This window comes from Saccopteryx bilineata, chromosome 1, assembly GCF_036850765.1.
Source record: "Saccopteryx bilineata isolate mSacBil1 chromosome 1, mSacBil1_pri_phased_curated, whole genome shotgun sequence".
NCBI lineage: Eukaryota > Metazoa > Chordata > Mammalia > Chiroptera > Emballonuridae > Saccopteryx > Saccopteryx bilineata.
In genome coordinates, this window is record NC_089490.1 from 344475070 (window position 1) to 344500435 (window position 25366).

At 53.4% G+C, this 25366-nt stretch overlaps 1 protein-coding gene across 3 annotated transcripts; it reads left to right on the forward strand.

Moving 5' to 3' along the window:
* Positions 1 to 8376: 8376 nt before the first annotated feature.
* LRRC32 (leucine rich repeat containing 32) lies at positions 8377 to 22990 on the forward strand. 3 transcript variants are annotated; one of them, XM_066249746.1, is made up of 3 exons: positions 8377 to 8792; positions 13360 to 13454; positions 18772 to 22990. In XM_066249746.1, the coding sequence occupies exons 2-3, from the start codon at positions 13368 to 13370 to the stop codon at positions 20662 to 20664; spliced, it is 1980 nt and encodes a 659-aa protein (XP_066105843.1). In that variant the 5' UTR covers positions 8377 to 8792; positions 13360 to 13367; the 3' UTR covers positions 20665 to 22990. The 3 variants fall into 3 exon arrangements, with proteins under 3 accessions (XP_066105843.1, XP_066105851.1, XP_066105838.1); XM_066249754.1 differs by lacking the exon at positions 8377 to 8792 and adding an exon at positions 9001 to 9051; XM_066249741.1 differs by lacking the exon at positions 8377 to 8792 and adding an exon at positions 9513 to 9613.
* Positions 22991 to 25366: the final 2376 nt, after the last annotated feature.

A 25366-nucleotide genomic window follows, 5' to 3' on the forward strand; every position in this document is an offset into this window, starting at 1 on the left:
GAGAGGAGAGAGAGAAAGAAAGGGGGGTGGGGAGGAGAGGGAAGCATCAACTCATAGTAGTTGCTTCCTGTATGTGCCTTGACCAGGCAAACCTCAGTATTTCAGCTACCTCAGCATTCCAGGTTGAATGCTTTACCCACTGTGTCACCACAGGTTAGGCTTAAAAACTTTAAAAAAAATTTATTGATTGATTTTAGAGAGAGAGGAAGGGAGAGAGAGAGAAAGAGGAGAGAGAAACATCTATTTGGTGTTCCACTTATGCATTCATTGGTTGACTCTTGTATGTGCCCTAACCGGGAATTGAACCTATAACCTTGGTGTATCAGGATGATGCTCTAACAACTGAGCTACCTGGCCAGGGCTCTCCCCATGAAGCTACTGTGACTCAGTCCAAAGTCACTCAGCAAGCCAGTGGCAGAACTGGACCTTGACTCCAAGGCCCCCACCACACACACCACACTGACTGCCTTGTCGGCCACACCACATATTATACAGAAAAAGGTGACGCAGATGTGGCAACAGCCTCAGTCACCAGATGCAGGGTGGGACCCGCCAAAACAGATGGGGTGAATTCTGGGATGAGATCTAGAGGAGCAGGTAGGTAAGGCTGGGGCCCCAGGGAAAGCCAAGGCTTCTGGCTAGTGGATGGAGGAGCTGAATGGAGCAGACATCAGAGTGTGTTGTGGACAGAGGTCAAGGTCATAACTTGTAGTGAAAGTGGGGCAGGAGGAGAGTGAAAGAGCAGGGAAGCCAACTACCTTTAGCTATCCCAGCGCCTTTCAAAGAGCTGACTCAGGCCTTCCAAGCACTGGGCAAGATGTCTTTGAGGTTATCCCAGTGGGCGGCCCAGAGGGAGGGTGGTTCTCTCACTCTTACGGCCATGATCTCCCCTCTCTATGGGAGCCCCATCAGTTAGTTCCTACAACCCTTCCCTCCAATGGAGAGGGACAGAGACAGAGAGAATGAGAGAGGAGGGGGAGTTTGGCAGAGATAACTGGCACAGCAGGAGAGAGCAGGAAGGAGAGGGGATGATGGAGAATGTATGTGGGTGCATGATATTGAATCTGGCCACCTGAGTAGTGGAAGAGACAGGATAATGGGAAATGTGACATGTGCTTGGACCCCCAGGGCCTTCAAAGGGTTTTAAGCAGGGGAGTGACCTAGTCAAATCTGTGTTTGGAAGGACTCCATCTGGCTTCCATGTGGAGGACGGAGGATGAATGGCTGGATGGATGGATGAACAGGAAAGGGAGACTCTGGGGCAGGAAGCTCCCCTCGTGGAGGGGGAGGAGAGAAAGAAAGCAAGGCCAAGGGGGGATGGAGACCCAGGAGATCCCACTTTGAAGATCAGGTGGAGGAAGAGGAAGAGGAGGAGGGGTCAGCACCAGGGTCCAGGAGGAAACGCTGGAGAGGTGGGAAGTGAACCGGGAAAGGGCATTATAGTACCCAGGGAAGAGGATGATTCAGGAAGGAGGACGTGCGCAGCTGTGAAGAATGCAGCCGAGTGACCAAGTGACCGAGGCAGCTGGGGACAAAAGAGTGTTTATTTATTGAAGTTCTAGATGCAGAGGCCAGGGATGAACCGGTTGGAATGGTGGGGCTGGAGACAAGTGGAGGAAGAAGTGAGGAGAGTGGAGGAAAATAGAGACAGCAAGAGCAGGTAGCGACCTTGACAGGTCTGGCTGGGAGGAGACAAGAGGGCATGGCAGTGGCCGGCTGGGAAGCCTGAGAAGCCGGGATGGGGTGTGTGAAATGGGGTATTCATGCTGATGGGAGAGCCTGCCAGGAAAGGCTTCTCGGAAGCTTCCACCAGGGGCAGCTCTGCCAGCAGCCCATCCCCCAGGCCAGGCAGGCCCTGATGCAGACAGAGATGAGGTTGGTCTTAGGGGTCTAGTTCAGGCCTCAAACCCAGGTCTCCTGCCCCAACACACAGGGAGAGAGAGGGAAGGCAAGCAGGCAGAAGTCACATAGCTCAGAAGAGGCCAGAGAGCAGCAGTCTGGAAGGCTGAATATCCATTCCCAAGCTTCCAGACCTAGAGAAAAAGGCTGGCTATGAATACAGACCTGGGCACATCAATCCTTGAGAGATGGGATCCAGCCCTCTGTGCCCCGGAGCCCCAGCCTAGCTTCCAGGATCCTGGGATTCTGAGCTCACAGCACCCCTCAGGGTTAATCACGGGATCCCTGGGAGCACAGCAGTCTGTCAAACCGTGCCTTTTCCCCTTCTTCCCTTTCACACCCCAGGAAATCAGCCCTAGTGGAAGCCTCTTGGCTCATATGTGGTCTGCTTCTGAGATAATCAGAGGCACGAACAATGCAAAATCAGTCTAGCTCCTATGGTCCTGCACACAAGTGCACATGTGTTCGTGCATGTACACGTCCACACACAGAGATGGCACACTGATCTGTGCACTGTGTCTGATGTGTGTGCACTGGGCTTAGGAGCCTGCATGTTTTAAGTCTTTGCTGTACGTGTGGGATATGATGTGTGTTTGTTAGCCGTGTGCGTGGTGTGTATGTGACGATGGCATTTGGTGCGATATATGCACATTCTGTGTGTACATTATGCATGCTTGTGTGCTGCATGCATTCTGTATAAATGAGAGTTGAATTTGTGAGGGTGTCACTTTTGAGGATGTCTCTGTGAAATGTTTGAAATGTTCGTGAATAGCATGTGTGCCTGTGTGAAATATATGTGTGAGGCTGATGTATGCTTGTTGTTTTCATGAATTGTTCCCCTCTACGGCTATGCTGCCTGAGGGTCTATATGAAGGGTCTGTGTGTATGTGCGTTGGGGGAAATACACTCTGGCAGGTACAGGTATACTGTGTCCATGGAGGGAAGCACACGTGTGCGTGCGTGCGTGTGTAGGGACATCACGGGTGTGTGTGTGTGTGTGTGTGTGTGTGTGACAGCCTAACACAGCAGAGAGGAGCAGGTTGCAGCTCCCACTTTGACATCTCCTGGCTGTGTCACCTGAGCTAGTTCCTATCCCACCTTAGCCTCGATTCTCCCCAAAGGCCAGTATTTGATATATTCTAGGGAGGCCCTAGGGCCAGGAGAAGAAAGGCAATGTGAGTAGGACACTGGGTCACAGTGGCCTGTGCTAAAGAGGATGGTTCCAATGAGAGCTGGGTGTGCCCAGGTCTCTGTCCCCTCATCCACCCTCTGGTGGCCCCAGCTGTCCCCTTGCAGAGGGGAATGCTGCCTCTGAAAGGCAGTCACAGCAAGTCCCCTCCCCATATCCTCCAAGCACAGCCACGGGAAGCTTCACAAACCACTTTACTCCCCTCCCTGCAGCATGAAAAAGACCAAGCTGCTGCCAAAAATATACAAATAATATCCAGCCAGGAATCACAAGTCATGCTATCGACTGGGTGGGTGCCATGGGTGGGTGGGCACTTGACACAAGAAGCACACTCTTCCATTAGCCCTAGTCATCCATCATTGTTCCACTTTTACAGAGACAGAATGGGCTCAGAGAGGTGAGGCCACCAACTCAAAGTCACACAGCAGTGGGCAGAACATTGAGAATGGAACCCAGGTGGGTCCCTCTCTGAAACCCAGGCTGCTTGTCTCCACTGGCTCTGCTCTCCTCCTCATCCCACCCAAGAAGGAGGAGAGCACAACTCCCAGCAGCCTGTTTGAACACTCTTGGGGATTCTGACACTCTCCAAAGTTTGAGAGGACCTGGGCTAGAACCCGAGGTTGCTTGCCGTGTGAACACCTCATGAAAGGCAAGTGAGAGAAACGAGTAGGGGGGAGGGGATTCTCTGACACTTCAAGAAGTGACCATTATCAGTGGGATCACCTGGGTACACAAGTCTGTTTCTGGAAACTTTGCCAGCCCTCGGGGCTTTAACACTCAGATGAAGATGGGAGGTCACAGCCTGCTGGGAGCTCAGCATAGCAAAAAATCCAAAATTGGGAAGGGCTGTGAGGTTGGCAAAGGACCTCTAGGGAATGTCTGGGGGCAAGGTATCCCCACTATGAGATGCCCTATCTGGGCCACAGCCGATCCCCCCAAAGAGCCCGGGACCCACCTCTGCTCTGGGACCACAGAGCTTGCAGTGACAGAGCCCCTCTAACTCAGCACCCCCCTCAGTCACTGTCTCCCATCACTGGTGCTTCATCCGCCAATAGGTCCCTTCAGTCAACCACCAACTTGTGCGTGAGGCAGGTGATACCAATAATCATATTTCCCCCTACTCCATTCAGGTTGCCACAGTGTCATCATCTTAACACCCCTTTGAAGTGGCAGAATGACTTCCCAGTGTTACAGATAAGAAACTGAGACTCCCGGGGGAAAATGACTTGTCCCAGGTCGCCCAGCCCCCTTGTGGCCAGCCTTCTCTAAGCGCTGCCTTCAGGGGCACTCATGTGTCTGCTGCTGTCTCACTCTGGGCTTGGCTCTGTGGCTGTTGTTGTTAACATGAAGATGACATTTTATGACATCAGAGCCCATACCAACCACCCTGAATCATCAAGAAAAGGGTACATTGGGTTTAACCTTCAAATGGTTAAAACGGAGGATAAAGTTGTGTGGCTGAGAATGACAAGCCCTCAGGCTCCGAGCAGCGTGGATGCTGCAGAGAGCTGTGGTTTCACGGTCCGTGACACAGCATAGTCAGGCTGTGGAAACACTTCTGATCCTGCCCCGCCTGCTTTACCCAGTCTCAGGTTTTCTCACTTCACAGCCCCCCTCTACCTCAGGGCCTCTGGGAGCCTCCTCAGCCTCAGTTCTCACTGACCAGTCTCAGAACCGGAAGCCTCTGGTGTGGCTGGTGGGGAACGCTGGTCCCCAAGAGCACCACCTGCTTCCCCTTCATTGATTACTCCAAGTGCCACAGTGAGGAGGGAACCTGTACCCCCAGTGAGAACAGAAAACCAACCAAGCCAGTTGCTGGCCACGCACAAGGGCCTGGGAGTCTAAGGACTCAGATGGGAATGTCCGCTGTGCCCTGCCCTTTCCCATCTGTTAGCTGTATGACTATGGACAAGTCCCTTGGAGCCTCCGTCCCTCTTCTATAAAAGACGGGCAAAAGACGGAGCCTTCGTTGATGGTTGTGAGGAGATAATTCAAGTAAAGTACCTGGCACCAGGCCCAGTCCTTCAATCCCTCATTATTCCCCTTTAACACTTCAGCTATTTTTCAGAGCAAGGGACACACCACCTGTCTTTTTATAAGTGTTTGTTTCCCAAGCATCCAGTGTTGGCTTCTGGCCCACAAACTCTCTACAGCTGATACCCAGCAACATTTGCTCTCTGTACCTACCACCTCTCTAGGAGGTGGCCCATAGCCAGTATGATCTGAGCCCAGTTTCCCTAGGGAGCAAGAGAGGGTGGGCAGAAGAACTGGGGAACCCAGAATCCTACCCAAAAAGGCAGGGCCCCCAGGGAGGCTGATGAGGGAACTTCCTGACTCCCAGGGGCCCACAGAGGTGCTGGGAAGAAGCAAGGGGTAAAAACAGCCACATCCTTGCACAGAGATCTAGACTGGGAAACTGGAGAGTTGGGTTCAATTCTGTGTGACTTGGGCCAGTTATCTAACTTCTCTGAGCCTCAGTTTCTTAGTGAGTAATTGAGAATAAAGACACCTAACTGGAAAGCTCTCGATGTCTGTCTTTATCCTGATTTGCCACATGAGATGAAGGGTGGTCCAGAGGGGGTATTCAGCAGTGAGTAGTGAAAACTAAATTGGGGGTCCAGGGTGCCACAATCCTTCTTAATCCAGTCCTGCAGCTAGCAACTTGTCCAAGGTCACACAGGATATATACACGATTGCTTTCCTCGGCCACCTGCTCCTACTTGGGGCCCTTGGGTTTCATTTTGGCCTGAGATGAAACCCTTCCAGGAAGTCTTGAGCCTGACTTGGTGACTTAAAGGCCTTTCTTGCCTTGGAATGGATCTCCTAAGGACACAGGAAAAGGCGTGTCTCCTATTTCCACTGAGATGCATGCAGGACTGGTAGCATAGCTCCCAAAATACCAACACAGTGCAGACAGAGCTGCCCCTTGATGGGCTGTCCAGGAGAACTCTCCATTCCTATAGGTGTGTGAGCAGGAGCTAAGTAGGCAACATTAGATGCAAAGTTGGCCTTAGTGGCATTTAAAGAAAGCTACCTTTCACATGGTTGCCAGGCAACTCCCACCCTGCTTGGTTCCAACTTCTCCTCCTTCTTCAGATCAAGCTTAGACTCCCATACTTGGCCTTCGAGGCCTCAATCATCCTATGTCCTCCTCTGCCTCCCATCTGGACTGGGAGTTCCAGTCCTGGATATTTTTATTCACCAGTTCTCCAGGGCCCACCAGGGAAGGGATTATGTTTACTAAGCAAGGACCATGGGTCAGGCCCTCAAGCAGCTACTTTACACACGATTTTCACCACAAGCCAAATGTCAGGTGCTATTATTAGTATCACTTTGCAGATCAGCACACTGAGGTCAGAAAGATCAAGCAACTTGCCAAAAGTCACACAGCAACATGACTGCTGAAGAAGTGAAGAGATAAAGGGCTGCTGAGCACCTGGAGTTTCCAGCATTTAGCACCCCGAGTCCTAAGAGACATCTGTAGCAGGTGGGCACACTTGGTTGCCCATCTGTATCTAACTCCTGGGGAGCCCCATCCGGGCACTGAGTGAGGTGGAACTCCACGAACTTACTAACCATAACCACAACCACTGGGGTGTGTGGGGAGGTGGGCCACTCTCCTTGGCCCACCATGGCCTCAGCCCTGCCCTACTCCAGCCCCAGTCAGAGCTGCATGCCAACTCAGCATTTGCTGCTTTGCAGCAGCTCAGGAAAGGGTGAGGGGGTGCTTAGCTGGCCTGGGGGGATCAGGTCAGGTGGGAGAGCTGGGAATTACCTGAATCCACCCAGACATGCTCTGCCTGTGATGGAGTGCTGCTGGCAATCACTTCCTGGACAGTGGCCTCTTGGATAAGGATCTGGAAAAGGAAGCCTGCAGGGTATAGCAGAGGTATCTCCAGTCACCACCAAAGACAGTGAGAATTTACCCACTGAGTAGAGGCTCCAGGCTGGGTCCACTATGCTTAATTCTGGCACCAACCTTGAGAAGTAGCTACTATCTTCCTCACTTTACAGACAGGGATACTGAGGTTCCATTTGACCAGGTGAGCAGTGGAGCCCAGAGAGGGGGTTGGAATGACCTGCTGGGCCCTCCCTGAGCATAGATCTGAAGCCTCAGGTGACTGGGAGGGAAGGTGGAGGTCTGGACACCCTGCCTACAACCTGCAACCTTCCCTACCCATGTCTTCATTGCAGCTTAGGCCCCTCCTTAGGCAAGCTTTCCCTGATAGCGTCCTCTGAGGCTAGATTAGGCCCCGGGCCACACGCTATCATAGCTTGTCTTCTCTGTTCTGTCCCCATGTAAGCAGGCCCATCCTCATAGTGGGCCAGATGGGAGAAAGGAAAAGCAGCAACCATCTAGCATTCAGGGAACCCTGTTTCTAAGCCCAGCTTTCCCCTAATTTATCACAGGCTTTGGGTGGTCAGTTCCCATCTGTAAAATGGGGCACCCTGTGCCACTCCATCAAGGAAGAGAAACCCCATGGAAGAGGAATAATTTCCTTCTACACTGGGAACCAGGACGCCAAGGACAGCTCTGACCCTCTTCCTGCAAGTACCCCATCCTGAGTCCACACCCAGCAGGGCACAGTACCTGTGATTTGGTAGGGTCAAGGCATGTAGAAGAGGGTGTGGCTTTAGGGAAGATGTGCCTCAACCTCTGATGTAAAAGACACTAATACCACCGTGCTCTTTGCACTGCATTTAAACAACCTGAAGAAAACGGTGCCTGGAAAGGGGCACTCAAATTGGCCTAAATTTAGCTTTGTGGACAAATTGAGCTCAGATCTCAACCTCTTATGGGCTATATGACTTTGGATATGCCATATAACCTTTCTGAGACTCAGTTTTCCCAAATATAAGTAGGGATCTTATCAGTCGCAGGTTTTTATTTATATTCGCTGTCCCCATCCCTAACTTCAGTTTCTCAATCTGAAAACGGGAAGCTTTGATGGCACCGTGTCTGAGGGTTGCTTAGGTCGGCGACAGGTCCTGGATACTAGAGCACATCCAGAGGGGGAGCGACTTGCCTGCACTGCCCAGAGGAGACTGCGCGGTCCGGGGGAAACCCCTCCGTGACCGCCCCAGGGCCAGTAAAGGGTCATTTCCTTCCGCGTTCACCCCGCGGTCGCTTCTCTTGTTTGCTCCCCCTCCCGCCCCCCAAGCCCTCTTCTTAAGTGCGGCGGCGCCGGCAGCGGGGACATCGGGGCCAGGCCGGATTTCCTCTGAGGACCTGTGGCTTCTAGAGCCACCCGCCCCTCAGGACCCCGCGGGGCCACGAACCGCACGTGCGGCCCCGGGCCGAGCCTCGCTCGCACTGGGTTTCCTCAGAGAGCCCTCTTCCTCCCGTCCTTCCATTTCGCCCTCTGCAACCCGCCCCTTCCCAGCCGGGGTTTCAGCGTAAGGGAGATGCTTCACTCCCTCGTGGGTTCCGGATAAACCGAGTCTAGCTGGGAAGCGTTGGCAGGGCGCTAGGACCCCGCGGCTTGGCTGAGGGGGGGGGCGTGGTGGGACGGGAGAGGTATTTAAATTGGAGCCCAAGCCGCCCCCTCGCGGGTCGGGCTCCCGTGGGGTTGTGGAGCTGCCGTGTGCCTCCTCGGGCCGTGACCCCGGGGTCTGGCGCGGGGTGGGACCGGGGGGGGGGGGCAGGTTTGCGCAAAATGTGCCGGGGCTGCCCGGGAGAGGAGCGGCGGCCGCGCTGAGCCAGGTAGGAGCCCTTAGCGAGCGAGGCGGGCGGGCCCCCTAGGGAACCCGCTGTCCCGCGCCCTTCTTGAGAGATCGCGTGGAGCTGGGCAGGGGTCAGCCCATCAGGACGCCGATCCCTATCCCCCAAGAGCCCTTTCTGCCACCGACACCCACCTTGAGCGTTGAGCCAGAGTTGACCCTCCCTCTGCCCAAGAGGTCTCCTAGGCTCCTGTTTCAACGGATCTTTCCTGTAAGGGGAGGCCAGCGTTCCCATTTGACAGGTGGGAAAACAAGGGCAGAATGGCCAGCACTTAGCGGGAACACACAGCTAGGCAAGGACAGACCAGGACTTGAATCCAGATCTCTACCATCCTCTGACCGGACTGGCTGTGGTGGGGCTTCCCATACCACTGCTCCAGATAGCCTGCCCAATGGGGGGGGGACACCCACTTCTCTCCAAGGGGCTGGGAAGCCAGCCTTCTTTATGGGTGGTAAGATGTGAAGGACCCCCACCCCCACCCTGAGCTGCCTGAAATTCCACCATCATAGTCACATTCCTTTGGGTTAAGGTCTAAATCCCCCGTGGGATGCACATGTCTGCTCTTAGTGATTCACTGCTGGGCAGGGACTTCCACGGCAGCTCTCCCAGGACCCCACTGTGCCAGTGATCCTGGCTGAGAGGAGGGGGAGCACTGGGAGCCTGTCAACTTGTGGATGTGGGGGGGCTGCTATTAGTGGGGGTTAGAGAGGGAGATCTTGGCCAGATGCAGTGGAAACATTTGCTTTGGAGGTATTCACGCTGGATTTTGATCCTGACTCTGTTAACTGACTGTGTGACTTTGGGTAAGTCACTTTTCTGAGCCTCATCCTCTTGGGCAAATTGAGGACAGTTCTATAGGCGGCAGCAGCTCAGCTCCTGCTAGAGAAAACAGCATTTGGGTCATGTAGACCTGGGCTAAATCCCCAAACATTTATGAGCTGAGTAACTATGGGGTAAGTCATTTCTGAGCCTCAGTTTTCTCATCTGTAAAATGGAAATTGTAATAACTACTTTGTTGATTTGTTGTGAGAATTGAGATAATATAGGTCAGGTACTTTGAAGAGTGTCTAACATCCTTAAATAGTAAGGATGGGCTTATTTATGATAGTAGGCATTGCCCCACCTCATTTCCGCTCTTTCTCTCTCTCTCTCTCTCTTTCACACACACACACACACACACACACACACACACACACACACACACACACACACACAGATATTCTTTAGCATGTCTCATTTCAATCCGAATCCTAAGATATCTCTTGCCTAGCTCTCTTGTCTGCCTGTCTGCAGGCCTGAGGCCTCCATTCTCAGCATACCTTGCCTGGGTTTATTCAACCCTGTGAATCATTGTCCAAGCTAAAAAGATAATACGTGTCCAGGGCACATCCACAGGCATTCTCAGCTTGATCATCACAAGGGTTGGGACATGCAGCGGCAAAATGGGAACCAGGCTACTTGCCCTACCAAGGAGACACTGAGGCACTAAATGGTTAAAGGACTTGTCCCAGGGAACAGGCTGGTGAGCAGTAGAGTCTGGATGTGAGTTTGGGTCTAAGTGACCCAAGTCTTCCTGCTTGTAAGTCAACTTTTTACTGTCCTCAACTTCTACACATCGTTGGCACTGTCGATGGATGGTAACAGTTGAGGCGCCCCTTTCTGTCAGATGCCAGGGCAGAGTTCCACTGGTGCAGGGACAGTCCCTGCTGGATGCTCTGATGCTCACTTGTGGGTAGAGTGGGATTTGGCAGGCAGAGAAGGGGGAAATGAAAACCCTTTTGGGCAGCAATGCCTCTGGTTCTGAACTGTCAGCCTTTCCTTGTCCTCACCTCACATTTAGCCCTCAGCCCATTTCTACCCCTTACTCTGCTGTTTGTTCAATAGATCTTTGATGAGAACCACTCACTAGACCCCTGTCCTCACAGAATAAAAAATTGATTATCAGGAAATGATCAATGCAATGGAAACAATAGAACATGAGAGTCTGGGGAAGAGGATTCCAGGTGGACAGAGCCACAGGGCAAACAGCCTTCTGCAGGAATACACTTGCTCTATTTGAGGAAAGGCAAGAAGAATGCTAAACGCTAGAATTTGGTAAGGGAAGGGCAAATGGTCGATGGAGTCAGAGAAGAGAGGTGTAAAGCCTGTATTATACTGGAGATTTTTAAACAGTGAGATTCATGAGCTGATCTATGATTTAACGACATCTCTCTGGCAGCTATGTGTAGGACAGACTGAAAGAAGTCAGGGTAAAAGCAGCATGTTGCTGTGGTCCAGGCCCAGGGTCATGGTGGTGCCTCTGTCTGCGGCAGTGATAGAGGAGAAAGGTGGGCAGATCTGGTGGTTGTTTCTCGGGGAGAACAGATAGAACCCACTGAAAGGGAGGAGTATGGCAAGGAGGTGAAGGGAGAGTCAAGGAGAGCAACCGCTCTCGCCAGTGTCACCATGTCACTGAGATGCCTCATGCCAATCTCAGTGCCTCCCCCTGCCTATATGTGGTTTGAGATGGGTCCCAGAGGACAGTGAGCCCCTCTGCCCTAGGGACATTTCCTATGGGGGAGGGAATAAACCATGAACTGCTCAGTGCTGTGCTCACTGGAAGCTCAGGGGCTGTAATAACCTAGAAGAAGAGCCAATATATAACCTAGACTTGGGGAACCAGAGAAGGCTTCTTAGAGGAGGTGACATCGAAGCTGAGACCCAAAGGATGAGGAGTTATTTAGCACAAGAGAGGGGAGAAAATGAAGGTTTGGGGCAGAGAAAAGGGGCTCCGAGAACTGAAGGAGATAGAAGGCTTCCAGAACCCAGGGTGGGAGAGGGAACAGTGAGAAATGAGATTGGAGAGAAGAGCTGGCCAGGCACACGGCACACTCCCCAAGGGCCTCGGAGGCCCCACTGAGGGGTTTCCACTCAATTCTGAGTATACCAGCTTTCAGATGGGTGGTGATGTTCTGCTTTTTAAACAGAAGAACAAAATTTCCTGTGAAAGTCTGACCTGTATTGCAGGTGAGAAGACAGAGCAGCTGTGGGGGCAGAGGCCCATGGCCTGGGGGAATCCAGGGAACAGGTTTAGAAGACCACTGTTTGAACAAGAAAGGCCCTCAGAGCAGCCATATTCACTTAAAATTCATAGTAAGGATGCTAGTGGATTCCAACTATAAAGACCCAGCCCTCAAAGGTCCTATAAATGCCTCTTCTTCTAAAGCACCCTGAGTCACGATTCAGCACTTATTTATTTATTGAGCACTTGTGGGAGACATTATGGTGTAGAGGTTATGGGCACAGACCCAGGAGCCAGACTTGTTAGCTGTGAGACCTTGGACGTGTTACTTTATCTCTCTGAGCCTCAGTTTCTCTGTCTGTAAAATGGGAATGGTAATCATAGAGCCAAGTCATTGAATTATTGCGGGGATTAAATGAGTTAATACATGTGAAGTATGGAGAAGAGTGGTGCATAACAAGGGCTCTCTAGTGGCATTTTCATAGAATATATCTCATTTGATCATTAACCTCATTTCCTCAGAAAAGGAAACTGAGGCTCTGAGAGGTAATGTGATTTGCACAAGGTCACACAGTAGGTAAGTGAAGGAGTCGGATAGAACAATAGGATATGGGTGACACTGAGTCCAGTGCTCTTGGAAGGGCTTTCTATGTCTTCCTTAATGCTCTGTATGTATTATGGTCACTTCTGTGTGTTTGTGCCCTCAGTTCCCAGGACAAAGCTAGACATGAGGAGGCATTCAGTAACAGTGTGAATGCGTGAATGAAATTAATAGATTGATCTGTGCATTCCTAGCACTTGACCCAGGTCTTCAGTGAGTGAGCCCCTCACAGCTCTGGGATTCCATCCTGCTGAGGCCTCTGTGCTCCCCGGCAGCCTCAACCTGTCTGCTCACGGAGAGGGGCCAGCCCCGCAGGCCTGAGTGTCCCCTGCCCTGGCGCTGTCAGTGGCTTCAGTGAAAGTGAAGGGCTCGAGCCTGCTCCTGGGGAGCCGGGAGGCCTCCTGGTAGGGCTTCCTGTCAAGGCTCCAGGCCCAGCCTTCAAACAATGGCAGGGGCTCCAGAAGCAGAAAATCAAAAGAAAACGGGCAAAATAAAAGTCCAGAGGTGGGGGTGGGGTGGGGAAATTCCCTTTGGGATCTGAGGCGTTAGGGTGGGGTGACCTGTTTGTGGCCTAGGTAGAAATGGAGTCAGAGGCCCATTTCCCACCTCATCTTACCCCACCCCTGAGGTTGGCTCAGGGTAGCCCTTAGGGTCTCTCTGCCTCCTACTCTACCCTCTAGACTGTCTTCCACCAGGTAGAGTCTTGAATTCCAAATCTCACCATGTCACCCACTGCTTAGAAACTCAAGCTGGGCGAATGGCCTAGCTCTTTGTCTTGGCCCTGGAGGCCCTTTGCGATGGGCTACAGCCCCTCATTGCACCTTAATTTCAGATACAGCTGTGGTCTGGGGCTCCTTCAGGACAGATGCAGACAGGATGGGAGGGTGGGGGCGGGCAGTGGGAGGAGCCTGAGGTTTTACAGTGTTCCCCTTTCCTCCCTGCCCTAGGCAGAGCCATGAGCCACCAGATCCTGCTGCTCCTGGCCGTGCTGACCCTGGGTCTGGCTGCCTCCCAGCTCCGAGACAAGGTGCCCTGTGAGATGGTAAGAAGCCCTGCCCAGGCAGGGTAAGCTCCCCACAGTCCTTCATTCCCCAGCCCTAGGGTGTTCTCCTGTCCCAGCCCCAGAAGCCAGAAGTTAGAGGAGTCAGAAAAGGAATGCAGTTAGTGCATTTAAGCCTTGCATTTAGTTAGCACCTGCTAGAATGTTTAAATGCCTTATTTACTATTAATCCTGTCAGGTAAGAACCATTACTGTCATTTTACAGAGTGGGAAACTGAGGCTTGGAGAGGTTAGGTGATTTGTTCAAGGTCATTCAGCTAGAACCAGTGGGGCCAATATTGGACTGTATTGCCCCAAGCTGCCCCCACAGGGCAGTGCATCTAGCTGGGTGATGCAGAATTTGGGGTGGACCAGCTGGGAAGGACTTTTCTGTTATTGGGGCTTCCTGGGGACAAATCCCCTTTTCTAATGGGGCTCTTTGGTTTGGGCCCATCTACCACATCCCTGCTGAGAAGTCTTTCACTCCTTACTGCCCAGGTCAAGTGCTACCTCCTTCAGGAAGCCTCCTCTACTCCTTCTTAGGCTGACCTCATTCTGTTTTCTCCCTTTTCTGGGCTTCTACAGCCCCAAGCTTTCCTCCTTCTCAATGTTGAGCACATGGTGTAGTTGAAAAAATAGGCCTAGGCCTGTCTTGCCTGCCCGACCAAGAACTCCTTACGGGCAGGGACCAGGTTTGATTCACTTGGTTCCTTTTCCTCACCCCAAACCAGGGTGACTAGCCCTGAAGTTACTGTCACCCTGTGAGGCACAAGGGAAAAGACCACCTAGGTCCGCTAGTACGGCTGGGCAGGCACTGAGGTCAAGGCAGCAGCTTGTGCTGGGAAGGGACAGGCCCTCTGGCAGACACGCTCGCCCCCGGGACTGGAAACTTCTGACACAGAATGAGTGGCCGCAGAATGTGCTGGCTGCCAGGGCCCGGCTGCCCTGCCCTGGGATTTCAGCGTCCTGCTGTTGTCACCTCACTTCAGCCCCTCAGAGCCCTTCTGAGATGCCCAGAACCCAGACTAACAGGCAGAAAAGACCCCAGATGTCACCAAGTGCAGCCCACGTTTTACCTGGGAAGACGGGCTCAGCGAAGTGAGGGGCCTGCGCCACCCAACAAGACGGGGAGTTGGGTGAGCCTTGGATTGGGGCAAATGAGGTAATAGGCAGGAAAGTACTTTCTGGACTACCATCAAAGGGGTTATGATGACTTTTAAAATAGTAAGAAAAATAAAAATAAAATGCTACATACTGAGGGCTTTGTCTCCTTTCTGCTGCCCAGAACTCCTCTTTCCAGCTGAGGAAACCGAGGCTGAGAGAGGAGATATGACCCTCCAGGGTTACACAGATAGGAAGTAACAACAGTGTTTGAACTCAGCTCTCCAGAGCTTATAATGTCCACTACTGGTGACTCTTACTACCCCACGTCCTTTCTCTCTGCAGGTGGTTAAATGGAGTTGGGTGGCAAGTCTTCTTCCCTCCTAAAAAAAAAAAAAAGATGGGCAGGGGCATCCTGCCTCCCAGAGTAGGTAGAGGGTTGTCGAGGGAAGCTCCGAACTTGGCTAAGGGCTGATTCCCCCAAGACCTTTTCCCAAGTAAGTCAGGCTCACTGGGGCCCGAGCCCCTGCAGCGGTGAGTGCAATGGAGTGCTGAGGGCTGCTCTGGCCTTGAAGCTCCTTGCCAGACTGCACTGGAGAGTGGGCCAGCCCAGTGCACCTGCCTGCCAGCAGCCTCGTCTGGGCCTCTGACAGGGGCCTGGGCACCTGGGCAGAAAGCAAGTCTTAAGCTCTGGGCTTGGCTTTGTGTCCTGACTACTCTCAGAAGGGAGCCTTTGAGTATCCAGAAGTGAAATGGGATGTGGGCTTTCCTGTAGGATGACATGTGATGCAAAGAACGCCCCCCGCCCCAGTCACTGCTCAGGAAGTGGTGGCTGGTGTTATTACTGTGCTGAAGGACTCAACCTGGGTGCTCAACCAGCTGAGGGCACCCAGTCAGGACTGGGCTGGCACCAATAGGAAAAGGACCTCGCAGTGGTAGTTTTGAGCCTCTGACTATTTGATTTGGGGCAGTCACCTTCTCTAAGCCTCAGTTTCCTTAGGGGTGCAATGGGGTAAATACTCCTTAGAAAGAGGTCCCCAAACTTTTTACAAAGGGGGCCAGTTCACTGTCCCTCAGACCGTTGGAGGGCCACCACATGCAGTGCTCCTCTCACTGACTACCAAAGAGGTGCCCCTTCCAGAAGTGCGACGGGGGGCCGGATAAATGGCCTCAGGGGGCTGCATGTGGCCCATGGGCCATAGTTTGGGGATACCTGCCTTATGACATTAAATGAGGCAAGGGATCTGTGCATTCAGCACAAGCCTGACACATAGATGATGCTCTACAGTTAGTGGCAGGTATGGTGTTTATGTTTCTTTGGCTGTTCCTTCTTTAATCAGGATGGTCCGGGAGCTGAGGACCGGATGAGAAGGCCATTCCTGGTGGCCCCAGCTGGCTGAGAGGTTGTAAAGGAGGAAGGGGCAAGGAGTCAGGCAGGACTGGCAAGGTAGCCAGGGTAGATGTCTGGTTAACATGGTGCCCAACTGCAGGGGTGTCCTTGAGCCTCTGAGAAGGCTGGTCACTGTGATGCATGGACTCAGAAGAGGCATAAAGTCCATTTCTTTGCCCTCTTCATCTTGGGGTTCTCGAGAGAAAGCCAACAGTGGGGTCAGGCAGGGAACCCAGGCTATCTTCAAGCTCAGTCTCCCCATCTGAGAATTGGGTGATTGGACCCTTTTTGCTCTAACAGTCTTTGAATTTAGTCTGAGTGTATGGATCATCCCTTTTCTTACCCTTTAGAAAGGTTATTGATTGAGTCAGTCCCTCAGACCTTTACTAAGCCAATGATGCCTTTGACTCTTTCATTAATTAAAGAATTTACTGAGCACTTTCTGTGAGCCAGGACCACGGCATCCACATCCATCAAACCAGTCCCTGTTTGCTCTGAGCTCAGTGTCTAGCAGGTCCCACCACAGCCACAATTCAGGGGCAAAAGCTGTAACAGAGAAAGCACAGAGGCTGTGAGAACCCAAAAGAGGCCCTGATCTGGCCAGTAGTCAGGGAAGGCTTCCTGGTAGAGGAGACCCTACCAGGAAGATCTGGTTGGGAAGGGTATAACCAGCACAAGAAACAGCAAGGGGCAGGCACTTGGAGGGCACAATGGAGAGTGTTCAGATATGGTCACTGCGTTTGGGCTGGAGTGGGTTGGGAGGAGAGGGGAGAGTTTATCAGTGGCCACAAACAGTCTTGAACCCTGCTGAGAGTCCTGGAGTTTGCCCTGGAGGGACACAAGCAGAGGGCAGCACTGAGAGTGGAATTTGGGGGCAGTTGTCAGGTATTTGATTGGTGGGTGGGTCAGAAGGATCAGCGAAGACAGAAGCTGGGGCAGGAGTGGGCCTGAGCTGGATGATGATAGAAGTCAGACTGGCTGAGAAAGGCTGGGGTCCCTGGTGGGCTAGAAAAGATAAGAGGAAGATTGCACTTACTGGAAAGAATTCTGACCCCAGAAAGTACATGGGATAGAAGGAAAGAAGTGGGGCCTTTGGTCGTTAAAAGACCTCTGTTCAAAACCCAGCTCAGCCTGACCAGGCAGTGGCGCAGTGGATAGAGTGTCAGACTGGGATGCGGAGGACCCAGGTTCAAGACCCTGAGCTCTCTAGCTTGAGAGCGGGCTCATCTGGTTTGAGCAAAGCTCACCAGCTTGGACCCAAGGTTGCTGGTTTGAGCAAGGGGTTACTCGGTCTGCTGGAGGCCCACAGTCAAGGCACATATGAGAAAGCAATCAATGAACAACTAAGGTGTCGCAACAAAAAACTGATGATTGATGCTTCTCATCTCTCTCTGTTCCTGTCTGTCTGTCCCTATCTATTCCTCTCTGACTCTCTCTCTCTGTCTCTGTAAAAAAAAAAAAGTATATATATATCTATATATCTGTATATATCTATATATCTATATATATCTATAGACATATAGATATATATAGATATATATATATATAAACCCAGCTCAGTTCCTCACCAGATAGTTGATCGTGGAACCTCCATTATTCTCTCTGAGCTTAGGTTTCTAATAGGGGTGATCATATTGATAGGCAGGCTATTGTGAAGAACCAGTCTGAAAATGCTAAGTAAAATCTAAAATGCTGAGTGGATGCTGAGGAAGGATGAGTTACTTTCTGAATAAGAAACCAGAGTGGTGCCTGACCTGTGGTGGCGCAGTGGATAAAGCGTCGACCTGGAAATGCTGAGGTCACTGGTTCGAAACCCTGGGCTTGCCTGGTCAAGGCACATATGAGAGTTGATGCTTCCAGCTCCTCCCCCCCCCTCTCTCTGTCTCTTCTCTCTCTCTCTGTCTCTCCCTCTCCTCTCTAAAATGAATAAATAAAAAATTAAAAAAAAAAAAAAAAAAAGAAACCAGAGTGGTAATGTAACTTGATGGGGCTTCCACAGTGAAATCATAGCCTTGTTGTCGAAAAACGTGGGTTGAGACCCTGGCCATCTTCCCCTTCCCCTTCCTTTTCCCCTTCCCCTTCCCCCTCCCCCATCTCCAGGGGCAGATCTGGGCAGGGCCATGGGAAGTGAAGCCACTGCTGGGGTGGGGGTGGGTAGCAGCAGCAGCAGAAGGACATTTCTGGGGAGAGTCACCGAGGAAGCAAGCTCTGGGAGCCAGAGCCGTACCCCATGGAATGAGGGCTTGAATGAGATCTGAGAGTGCAGAGCCAAAAACTTATGACAAGAGGGAAAATTGCAAATTTACCCTTTTGGAAACAATTCCCCCAATGTGGGTTAATTAGTTTAACACCAGCTGGGTAAATTTAACTACCCAGGCCCAAAGAAGGAACCCAGGGTGTGGAGCCAGGAGGCCTGGGGCCCAGCTTGGTTCTGTTCCTTGCTGGCTCTGGGTCTATCTAGCTGATCTGTGGCTCAGTTTCCTATAAAATGGGATAATAATCAGTGCAGGTATTTTTCTCTATTCATTTGTTCTTCTAACTTTCTGTCACCTCTCTATCTGTCCACCCATCAAAGCTTCCTTGAATCCCTCCCTGATGCCAGCACTGTACTGGGTGCCAGAGATAGGGGCAGGAAGCAGAACGAGGTCATCCAGACATGGGTGCTGAGGCTACGATGGAGGAACGTCAAACATCCTGGGAGACCAGGGGAGAAAGCTCCTAGCCAAACCCGGCAGGAGCTCAAGCCATCCTTCCTGGAGGCATCTGTCTGATCCCAGCTCCTACTGCACCCACTAATGCCTGCTCCTCTCCCTGCCTCCCCCTCCTCAGGTGAACAAGCAGGCCTTGTGTCAGGGCCTTGGCCTACTCCAGGTCCCCTCGATGCTTCCGCGGGACATTGAGGCCCTTGACCTGTCTGGAAACCAGCTTCGGAGCATCCTGGCTTTGCCCCTGGGCGTATACACGGTGCTTCGTCACCTGAACCTGAGCTCCAATGAGATCAGCTTCCTCCAGCCAGGTGTCTTCCAGGCCTTGTCCCACCTGGAGCACCTCAACTTGGCCCACAACCACCTGGCACTGAGCACTGGTGGTCTGGGCCCCCTGCTGCATGTGAAGTCCCTGGACCTGTCTGGGAACAGCCTGTACAGTGGCCTGGTGGAGCAGCTCCTGGGGGAGGCACCCGCCCTGCGCACCCTCTCCTTGGGAGAGAACAGCCTGACTCGCCTTGCCCGCCAGACCTTCTGGGGCACACCTGCACTTGAGTGGCTGGACCTCCATAGCAACGTGCTGATGGACATCGAGGATGGTGCTTTCGAGGCTATGCCCCACCTGACCCACCTCAACCTCTCCAGGAACTCCCTCACCTGCATCTCCGACTTTAGCCTCCAGCAACTGCGCGTGCTAGACCTGAGCTGCAACAGTATTGAGGCCTTTCAGATGGCCCCAGAGCCCCAGGCTGGGTACCAGCTCACCTGGCTGGACCTGCGGGAAAACAAACTGCTCCACTTCCCTGACTTGGCCGCACTGCCGAGACTCATCTACCTGAACATGTCCAACAACCTCATCCGTCTCCCTGCGGGAACACCCCAGGGAGAAAAGGCTAGCCAAGCACCTTCCAAGGGCTTGTCAGCCTTGCCCCTCTCAAACCCCAGCCGGAATGCCAGCACCCATCCCCTCTCCCAGCTCTTGAATCTGGATTTGAGCTACAATGAGATTGAGCTTGTCCCTGAGGGCTTTCTTGAGCACCTGACCTCCCTGCGCTTCCTGAACCTCAGCCGAAACTGCTTACGGGCCTTTGTGGCTCAGCGTTTGGGCTCCCTGCCCTGCCTCGTGCTTCTGGACATCAGCCACAATGCATTGGAGACACTAGAGCTGGGCACCAGAGCCCTGGGGTCTCTGCGGACGCTGCTTCTACAGGACAATGCCCTGCGGTACCTGCCCCCACACACCTTTGCTGGCCTGGCCAGCTTGCAGAGGCTCAACCTGCAGGGAAACCGGGTCAGCCCTTGTGGGGGGTCAGTTGGGCCTGGACCCTCAGGCTGTGTGGACTTCTCTGGCATCTCCTCCCTCCGCATCCTAAACTTGGTGGACAATGAGATGGAGACACTGTGGGCAGGTGCCTTCCTCCACACGCCACTTACTGAGCTGGACCTCTCTTACAACCCTGGGCTGGATGTGGCCATGGGGGCCTTGGCTGGCCTGGAGGCCTCCTTGGAGGTCCTGGCCCTGCAGGGCAATGGGCTGGAGGTCCTGCAGATAGACTTGCCTTGCTTCAGCTGCCTCAAGCTGCTCAATCTCGCGGAGAACCGTCTGAGCCGCCTGCCGGCCTGGACACAGACTGTGTCCCTAGAGGTGCTGGATCTGAGGAACAACAGCTTCAGCCTGCTGCCCAGCAGTGCCATGGGTGGCCTTGAGACCAGCCTCCGGCGCCTCTACCTGCAGGGCAATCCGCTCAGCTGCTGTGGCAATGGCTGGCTGGCGGCCCAGCTGCACCAGGGCCGGGTGGATGTGGATGCCACCCAGGACCTGATCTGCCGCTTCGGCTCCCAGGAGGAGGTGTCCCTGAGCCACGTGCGTCCCGAGGATTGTGGGAAGGGCGGGTTCAAGAATGTCAACCTCATCATAATCCTCACCTTCGCACTTGTCTCTGCTGTTGTCCTCACCATGCTGGCCACCTGCTGTTGTATCCGCCAGCAGAAGTTCAACCAACAGTACAAAGCCTAAGGAATCCAGGCTGCTGACCAGCTCGGCCAGGAGACCCTTCCAGGCTATGTGAGGAAGTCGGAGGCACTGAGAAGGCTGAGGTCTGACCCAAGATCTCACAGTGAGCCAGGGTCCCAGAACTCGCAGCTCTAAATCCCAGCCCAGGGCTCGTTTCCCTGCATCCGGCTGCATCAGTAGGTGACCCACATCCTCGGCCACACATGTGGTACAACTGTGGAAGCTGGAAGTTGAGCAGTACCGGGAGTGACAAAGAATGAGGTTGACCTATCAGATCAACAGATCTTCACCAGACATCTGTTCTGTGCCCCACCATGCTCTGGGCACCGGGGTACTGGTGAAGGAGACACATCCCTGCCCTCAAGCATCTCCCAGTCTGGGTGGGGAGGGGGTCACAGAGCCATGCAATGACCACACAGAGTGTGGGGCCTCGGGCTGCAAAGCTTGGCAGCACAAGCTGAGAGTGGAGAGTCCTGCCCCCTGCAGGGCCAGGGAGGGGAAAGACCAAGAGAATTTGAGACCTTTCCAAGCAGACTATTTGTCACATCTTCTGATAATGACTTTCAGCTTCTCTGGAACACGAGGAACTTGTAACTGGAAGAGAACTGGAGCCACATGAGTAGTCTTGGATCCAGCGCTCTTAGGCAGACTGTGGTGGCTCCAGCACGTCCGGGTTAGGAGGCTGTTGCCCTGGGTTTCGGCCAGCACTGGACCATACTGTTTCCTGCTCTAGACAGGCTCTTTTCCCACCTGGCACCCTTGTGTTGCACACACTGGTCCAAATACTGCCCTAACCCCACTTCCTGCGTCATCCCACCCCAGCCTGGCTGGGGAGACAGGAGTTAGAGCCTTAGGTCTCTGGTTCTGCTTTGCACCAGGCTTGGCAGCTGTAACAAACCCAAGCCTGCATCTGCCTCTTTTTTCTTTTCTTTTAATTTTTTTAATTTTTTTTATTTTTTTATTTATTCATTTTAGAGAGGAGAGAGAGAGAGAGAAGGGTGCAGGAGCAGGAAGCATCAACTCCCATATGTGTCTTGACCAGGCAGGTCCAGGGTTTCCAACTGGCGGCCTCAGGGTTTCCAGGTCGGCGCTTTATCCGCTGCGCCACCACAGGTCAGGCTGCACCTGCCTCTTAATGACAACCCTGCGGGGCTGGTGTATGATCCCGTTTTATACAAGAGGCTCTGAATCTCCCTCCAGTGTGACCCAGTTAAGAGATGGCCATAACTAAGATTCAGAGTCACATCGTCCTGACTCCAGGGACAGAGCTTTGCCACTGCGGAGGCTGCAGGCTGTCAGGTGGCCAGGAAGTGGCCCTCATTGCGGGGACAGGGCCTGGGAGCATCCTGTGCTGTCCCTCCCCACCCGCTTCGCTCCCTCCTCTCTCCCAGCAGGCACAGAGAAGACAGGCAGCCACGGGCCCTCTCCTCCTTCTCTGCCTCAGGTTCCCTCGTTCTCTTTTTAGCAGACTGGTGGGTTCTCCCTTTCCTCTTTTTGCTCTTGCATTCCCGTGCTGCAGTGAGTGTAGCCTATAGTGTGAGACCATTGAATCCCATCTCCTCATTGCACAGATAGGGAAACTGAGGCTTAGGAAGAGAAACAGAATTGTTCAGAGCCTGTAGGAAAAACATGGACTCAGGCCTCATTAAGGGTGTGTGTATGGCAGGGGTGGGGGGTTGAGAGCTGAACCTGGGTGGCGTCCTTCTCTCTCAGCTGTCATATCACAAGGTAACACGGATGCCAAATGGTTTTTCCTGGTCCTCATCATGCAGGGATTCCCCTCCCTGCCACTCCCCTAAAAAAAATGGCTAAAAACAACGATTCATATCTAACCCCCTGCCCCTCACACCCAGGGAAGCCATGGGAAGAAAGGAGGCTCCTGGGCTGCTGTCTTCACCTCCCACCTGTGCGAGGCCACAGTGCAGCTCAGGGCAGTACTGGGGAAAGCGTGAGACTATGAAAATGCCACTCTGTGCCCCATTTTACAGATGAGCAAACAGGCCCAGAGAGGGTCCAGGACTCAGGTAGTTGGTTGCAGAGCCAGGGCTGGAGTTTCGTGTCCTGGCCTCATCTGGGGCCCTGTGGTCCTGAGGGGCAGCTCAGGGCATCCAGGCTCGGTTGGGGCTGTGATTACAGGTGCGGTTGTGATTACAGGTGCCGACTGCACACAAACACTGTTTCTCGGGCCTGGGGGCAGGTGTGAGCCTCTCTGTGCCTGATCTTTGAAAACACTACACAATGCTGCTCTCACCTCCCAGGAGCCAGGCCACAGGCCAGGCCTTGGGACTAGCTCTTTGTATAACCCATATGAATGTATTAAAAAATAACTTTGGAGAAATAGTGTGGCCTGCTAGCCTTGTTCTTGCTTCAGGTGATCAGCGCCATTGCCTCCGCTCAAGCCCTGCCCTCCTCTACTCCCATTATGGTCTTGGAACCCTCGTGGCGAGCGCCTAGGGAGAGAGGCCAAGGATCTCTAGACCAGAGGTTGAAGCTCTGGGTCATCACCACCCCGGACCTTGGGCCCTCAGCCCCAATCACATCCTTCACACTCAACAAACCCTGCTCCCACCCCCACCCCACCGCTGGGAAAAGGGTGGCCTTCGGTGGTTACACGTCGGGCCCTTTCCCTGCGCTCACCCCTCTGTCTCCCTCAGGGTCTTCATTCCCTCCTCTCATTGGCTCTCTCACTTTCCTCTCACCTCTAGTCACTTCCTCCTCTCAGACTTCAGCTGTGCTCAAGTTGTGCCCATCTTAAAAAGTGTGCAAAGATCCTAAACCACTTTTCCCTTCCTTCCCCAATGTCACGGGCAAACTTCTTGGTTAAGTAGCTTCTCCTCCCTCCCCTCCACCCTCAACCACCCAGGCGGCCTTCAACTCCTCAGAGCCCCACACTGCCCTGGCTAAGGTCACCAAGAGTGTCCTTTGCCAACCTTAGTGCACTTTTCAGCCTGTTACTCCCTTGACCTCTTGGCAGTGGGGGCCCCCTATCCTCCCCATCACCCCTACCCCCCTATCAGAGCATCACCCCTATCCTCCCATCACTCCTATCCTCCCCATTGCCTCATCTATCCCCATCACCTCATCCCTCCCTATCACCCTAACCTCCATCACCCCTATCCTCCCATCACCCCATCCCTCCCCATCACCCCTATCCTCCCATCACCCCATCCCTCCCCATCACCCCTATTCCCCCATCACCCCATCCCCCATCACCCCTATCCTCCCATCACCCTAACCTCCATCAACCCTATCCTCCCATCACCCCATCCCTCCCCATCACCCCTATTCCCCCATCACCCCTATCCTCCCCATCATTCACACCCTCCCTTTGGCACACTCTCCGGCATTTAGGACCCACACCCAGTTTTCACTTTCCTCTCAGGCCATATCTTTCAGGCCCCACTGTGTTGCTCATCTGCCTTGAGCTATCTGAGTGGCAACTACCAGGACTCCTGTCCCAGGCCCTCTTCCCTCGGGAATGTCATCACACTCATTGCCACAGTCACCCCAGTAGATGATGATGCCCACGTCTCTACCTCCAGCTGGATCCCCTTCTGAGCATTCAGCCCTGATACCCTGATACCCAGAAGCCTCCCCAGCTAAAGTACTAAAGTTCTCCCAGGGGCTGGAGAATTGGGAGTAAGCAGCCAGGCTGCAGTTCAAGGTTGACCTTGGAAGAAGAACCAGGAGAGTCCAACAGAAGAGCTCTCCTGGTTCCAGGAAGGGAGGTAGAGGGTGAGACTGCAGGCAGTGGGGTCTGAGGCAGGGACCAGAGCCACCCTATGTAGGGTGGAGGGCAGGTGAGGGGCTCTGAGACAGAGTCTAGAGAACATAGAGTGGTTCTCCCCCAAACACACTTTGCAGCTCCTGTGTTTGTCCTCATGTGTCCTTGTTGTCCCTTCTCAGCCTCCTGACACCCAAACACTACCCCTTTTGCAGGCGCCAACCTCTTCTCCCCCGAGTTCTTGCTTAATGATGCCTCATCCCCAGTCCCCCACCCCAAGGCATCCTGGAGATGTCTCCAACCAGCTTCTTCTCTAGTCTGTGACCTCTCAACTCCCAACTCCTGCTTCCAGTTCCTACTCTCCAAAGGAAAAATTTAAATGCCTATTTCATGGATGGGGCTGGGCAGTGAGAGAGCATGTGAACCGACGCTCTAACACCCCGCAGGTGTCCAATGAAGGCCTAAGGGAAGACAGTAGAAGGGCTGAGCTCAGCCCGGGGCTTTGTGAACCTCCCATCCAGCCAGCAGTGCATCAGGCCCCTGACCCCTTTTCCTGGCAAACAGAAGTGTTTGCTCACCTGGTCAAGACCCCTAGTGAGGCAGAAATTCCTGTTTTCAGCCAAACGTGGCCATAGCTGCCAACTAGGTCATCAGAGCATCCGGCAAGTACCAGTGGGAGGGGAGGCCCTCGCCTACTCAGTTGCAGACAGCCTGCGGTGCCAGGTCACCAGACCCATTTATTCGGTGAGCTGTTCTGGCATTCCAGGAGGCAGAGGGACCAGGAGCCAGGCTTGGAGGTCAGGTGGGAGGAGAGGTGGGCAGCATCCACGGCCCGGAGCTGCCTCCCTTCCCAGTCCCCTGACCTAGCACACCTCCCGGGACCGGGAGTCACGGTCTGCTGTCTGTGCCCCTGTCCCTTCGGCAGCTCTGAGGCCCAGTCCCCGAGACCCCCGAGCAGCCTAGCCCCTCTCTCTCTAACCA

Excerpts from the sequence above, each read along its gene's own strand:
- LRRC32 (XM_066249741.1), top strand. The coding sequence starts at position 9,535 with ATGCAGTGGAAACATTTGCTTTGGAGGTATTCACGCTGGATTTTGATC. Across the intron at positions 9,614-13,359 it reads AACTGACTGTGTGACTTTGG|GCAGAGCCATGAGCCACCAG; the intron begins GTAAGTCACTTT and ends TCCCTGCCCTAG. Across the intron at positions 13,455-18,771 it reads ACAAGGTGCCCTGTGAGATG|GTGAACAAGCAGGCCTTGTG; the intron begins GTAAGAAGCCCT and ends CCCCCTCCTCAG.